The 5412-nt window shown below is 32.7% G+C and overlaps 1 protein-coding gene across 1 annotated transcript in view; it reads left to right on the top strand.

The window, feature by feature from the left end:
* Positions 1 to 362: 362 nt before the first annotated feature.
* Positions 363 to 5412, top strand: part of ANO5 (anoctamin 5) — a gene marked incomplete at its 5' end in the record, with an annotated part of 7703 nt that continues 2653 nt past the window's right edge. Inside the window, 3 exons of the mRNA XM_011971326.1 lie at positions 363 to 568; positions 2134 to 2312; positions 3673 to 3778. Coding sequence (XP_011826716.1) covers positions 363 to 568; positions 2134 to 2312; positions 3673 to 3778 — 491 coding nt within the window. The remainder of the gene's footprint in view (positions 569 to 2133; positions 2313 to 3672; positions 3779 to 5412) is intronic.

Genomic DNA, 5412 nt, shown 5'->3' with positions numbered 1-5412 from the left:
GCAAGATTGAAAAACTTGGTTACCTCACTAAATTGCTAATACAAATGTAAAGACTAGACAAGCATAAACCTAAACTTAGCCCATAATAAAAGGCAAAGAGAAATAGATTTTGTTCTAACAAGCATGTTTCTAATGGAAGAGCAAAGAAGGAACTCAACCATGCATGCCCAGTTTCTTTCTTCCAGTTCTAGCAAGCAGGTAAGTCCCCTGTGGAGAGGAGGAATTGGACAGACAGACAGAAGCCTGAATTGTCATATTCGTGTGGATCACTCCAAAGTGAAGGAAGTAGCAGGATTTGGACAGGGTGTTCTTGTCTTTCTCCTTCACAATAATGACTTCATGCCTTTTTCTTTTCTCTACAGTTATTCAATTTGGATTTGTTACATTATTTGTGGCGTCTTTTCCTTTGGCTCCTCTTCTTGCTCTCATAAATAATATTGTAGAGATTCGAGTGGATGCCTGGAAACTTACCACTCAATACAGGAGAACTGTAGCTTCTAAAGCTCATAGCATAGGTGTTTGGCAAGACATTCTTTATGGAATGGCTGTCCTTTCTGTTGCAACTAATGTAAGTGGACCTATTTCAGTGGGGTGACTTTGTATTTCATTTTGGGGGGCACGGGGAGATGCGAATGATGCTTAATCTTTACATTGATTTCATCATGGTGATACTTTATAAAGCTAAAAGATCCCAAAATAACTGTTAAGCACTGACCAATATAGAAAAACCGATGTCATGCTAACTCTTAGAAATACAAGAACAATGACACAGTTTCACAGCATGTGACAAAGTAGACAGAAAATAAGTAACAGTATAATGTGTTTGGATAAAATAATTAAAAAATGATTATATTTGTATTTGTATACTACAGAGAATGTACATTTACCTGTTATGTTTATGAAACACTTAAAATGTAAGAAAAATAAATTTCCAAAAGTATAACTTTTACAATGCATTTTAACTTACAATATACTTTACAAATTGAAGTTGATAATAAGATAATAAAAAAGGAAAATCTAATACTTTTAAGTAGGATTCATATAAGAGAAAACAAAATTGAAATCATAGAGCTTAATTTAAATGAAAGCTTATAGGAATGAGCCAAAACCACTATTACAGAAAACTCCATTGCCATACATTTTTAATTATTAAAAGAAGACTGGAAAATGAGCTGAGTATATAACTTAAGACACTATCAAAAATTGTAAATCAAATTGATATAAAGTGGTAAAAAAGAATAAAGATGTAATCAGAAATAATCAAATTAGAAAACAAAAAGTGACATAATTGCTAAGTAAATCAAGAGCTAGACAAAGTAAGTAAAACTCTGGAAAAAAAAGTATGAGAGACTGTTGTGTACCAATTTACTCCAATATATTTTGAAATATATTTGAAATGACCACTTGTTTAGAAAGCAAAATGTCAGATCTATTCACTAAGTAATAGAAAGCCCGAATGGACCATTAGCCATAGAAATTACAATGGAATTTTTAAAGCATAGCACTAAAAATATAGGTGCCAGAGCCAGGTGGTTTTTAATTGACATATCTAACCTAAAAGAAATATGCTATTTATACTATTCCGGAACTTAGGAAAGGATGGGAAAATATCATTCCCGTGGAATCAAATACTGAAATTAATTGCACTGAACTGTGAGAAATTTGCAAACACATGATATTCAGTTTCTTCATTCCTTTCCTGTTAATCTCTTACACACACACACACACACACACACACACACACACACACACACCCCACACCCTGCAGTCCTACCTCATTGGGTTAGTCTAAGAAAGTGAATTTGGTTAAGGATAGTAGAACTGTGCTGTTAAACAATAAGAAATGTAAGAAATAGCAAGGTTTGATGGAAAGAACATGGTTCTTGGAGACAGACACATTTTGGTCTGACTCTCTACTTAGCCACTTTGTAGCTATGAAATCCTGGAATACTGATCACACACTGTAAATGAGCTGTTTTGTGTTTCAGGACAAAGACTTGCATATTACTATGATTTGTAATAGTATTTAATTATTTTGCATCTGTACAATTTATGGTACTGAGAGATGTACAAGTCAGACATTATTAAAACTAAATTGGCAGCCCATGATCTTCCTCTTTTTTTATTCTTCAGGCCTTTATTGTTGCATTTACGTCGGACATCATTCCCCGTCTAGTTTACTACTATGCTTACTCAACAAATGCCACGCAGCCTATGAAAGGATATGTGAATAATAGCCTGTCAGTATTCCTGATAGCTGATTTTCCAAACCACACTGCACCTTCGGAAAAACGAGACTTCATCACTTGCAGGTGATTTGTTTGTTTGTTTAGGTTTTAGTTTTATCCTTTAAGTGTATTGCTTAAGTTATCTATTACCTTTATGTCTTACAATATAAAGGATTCTCTTAGGGCAACAAAAATCCTGTATAAATAAATTGTATCCATTCTAGAATTCACACATTGCATGATTCAGATTTGAAAAGGTAAAATGGCAAAAACTAAGAGATTTAGGTAAAGATAACATTAATTTAAAATTTTTTCTTACTTTCTAATTTATCAAAAGGGTTTGTCACCAACAAGTGCCCCTTAGTCCAAAGCTGCAATAATCTATAGATCATACAACATTGTCATATTGTATATACATTTAACTTACTTGAATTATCTGTGTCCTCAGAAAAGAGAGTGTATGAGAGAGAAATAACAATATAATAATATGATATAATAATATGATTAGTTCACCACCTATCCTGCTAAAAGGTTTTATTCTGTATAGGGAATATAAAATTGCATATGTGAACCTACTGTTTTTACACTCAGTGTATCATGTACTATGGGATCTTTTCACCATACAATTTAAAGACATACACACACACACACACACACACACATATGCTTATCAAGGCCCCTTAATTTAAACCAGCTGTTTCATTTGAGACTCCAAAAAAAAAAAGAGCAAAATATTGCAAGACAAGCAGACATTATTTATATTGCTATATTACATATTTGAGTATAATGAAATCATAGCCTAATGTGTTTAAGAGCATGGCCAGTGGTGTCAGATTTCTAGATGTGATTACCCACTAGCTGGACTAACTATTTCAGTAAGACCAGTATCCAGTGACTTTATAGAAGAGAATGAACACACAAAGTTGGACATTAAGAAAATTTCAGAATTGTGTTAGGAAAAACACAGCAATACAACATCAGAACAGCCAAGAGAAAATAGAGTTTCAAGAAGATAGAAGTGGCCTATAATATTCTTATTTTTGAAAGTCAAATCAAAGGATTAATATATACCTGCAATTTAAGGATAGGAGAGAAGGAAAGGATTGGGAGTGTTAAGGAGTGGGAAAAGAGGAAGTGGAAGCAGCAAATTTTGAATAACTTATTTGAGAAGCTTGTCTTTGAAGGGCAAGAGAGAAGTTTTACTTGTGTGTTTCTTCTTAGGTCTGTTTTGCATGTAAGTAGCATATACCCTGACTTTATGTGAACAAGAAAGATAAATGTTTCATAATATCAATTAACTTTGACCTGATTTTTCTGATCAGCTAGACAGGTCTGTTAAGAGAAATAATAAGAAATTATATTAGGTCTCTCTAGTTGAAGCTATAACTTTTTTTTTTTTTTTTTTTTTTTTTTTTTTTTTTTTGCATTTACTTCCACTTTTCAGGTACAGAGATTACAGATATCCTCCTGATGATGAGAATAAATATTTTCATAATATGCAATTCTGGCATGTCCTTGCTGCCAAGATGACCTTCATCATTGTTATGGAAGTAAGCTGTTCTTAACTTTCATTCCAGTTACCCTCCTCTCTTTAGGCAGGTATTTCCAAAGGTAACCTCTCATCAGAAAGTTAGCAATATCTCAATAAATTGTCTTGAAGGAAGTATTGTATTTGTTGTCATAAAAAGAACCTTAGGGATATTTTCAGTACAATGGATTGCCTATTACTCACTTATTGCTGTTGAACATGTCATGGGGACAGAAAAGGAAAGGAAAACAAATACGGTCTTTTTCCCTTGAAGTCAGGAAAAGGGGAAATAACCCACAGATTTTACGGAGTACCTATTATTTACTAGTTCCAGAGGCTGTATTAAATCATAACAATATTGTAAATTAGACCTTATCGCTCACCTTTGAAAAAGGAATCTGAGATTCAGCAAAAATAAGTAGCTGGCTTAACGTTAACTAACTAACATTAATGCTGGGTCTCAATGCCAAATGTGCCTCACTCCCAAGTTTGTACTGTATCTATTATTTTTATGCTTCCTCTCTTGTGGAATATCTAGTGTAATTATAGAGATAAGGCATGGAAGAAAAGGTAACCAATACAGAGGCAGTATTGGACAAAGTTTCAAATTGAGTGATACAAATCATATGGCAAGAAGGCCGATCAGGGAGAGAAAAGTAAAATAAAGGCACTTTTTCACCCTGGATAAAGCCCAATAAAAGACAATCCTAACCCAAGAGCATGCCATTCCAACCAGTTTCTGTTTAATTTATTTTTATTGTTATCAAGGTTTCACATGTAATTTAAAAAATCAAATAGTTCTGCATGGCAAAAAAACAAAAGAGCAATCGTACATAATATTCCTGCCTACCCTAAAATTCTAATATCCCAAGTAAACATCTCAACTTTTTTAACTCACTCTTCTAGTAGTTACCCTTGTATGGCAAAAGAACATGATTTCGCAGTTATATGTTTTTATTTTTTAGTTTTAGGTATCAATTACTGACATTCTACTTTGGCAGATCTCTCACACACACACCCACACAGAGAGAAAGAGAGAAGGGAAAAAAAAAAACTTTCTCTTTCTCCTACCGCTCAATAATTAAAGCATTTTTTTTGTCTTATTCTGAAATTCAAAACCTCAGGAAAGAGGAAGTATTTTGATAACTTATTTAGCAGCAATATATGATCTAATTTAAGGCTTTTGATAGCCTTTATTTATTATTTTTAGAGTGACTCTTCATTTACTTTGCTGCAGAAATATTTAAGTGTTTGATACAGAGTGCCACCTGAGACCCTGCTGTTTATATACTAAATTACATATTTTTGATATTTAATCTCAATTCTGAAATATTTCTGTCCATCAGTTTTGAGTAAGATATTTTATATAAATACAATAGTCAGGGTTTATAAATATGACTTTATAAATATTAGTCACATCTGTTTCCTGTCTTACATTCTGAACATATTTCTTTTATTATAATATTGCTTTTCTTTTCTCCCTCTGTCTCTTAGTTCTTTATGAATTTATCAGTCTTTCATTCCAACATTTTGCATCAGAAGTTTAGATCACCTTTCAGCCAGAACATTAGTTCAGGAATTCTTTTGTTTTAATTTATTTATTATTTGTATTAATTTTTTGTAATAATTGCAGGCTCCAACCAAGCATCATCCTGG

Source organism: Mandrillus leucophaeus, unplaced genomic scaffold (assembly GCF_000951045.1).
Source record: "Mandrillus leucophaeus isolate KB7577 unplaced genomic scaffold, Mleu.le_1.0 Scaffold1211, whole genome shotgun sequence".
Classification (NCBI taxonomy): Eukaryota; Metazoa; Chordata; class Mammalia; order Primates; family Cercopithecidae; genus Mandrillus; species Mandrillus leucophaeus.
This window is presented reverse-complemented; position numbering and strand designations above follow the sequence as displayed.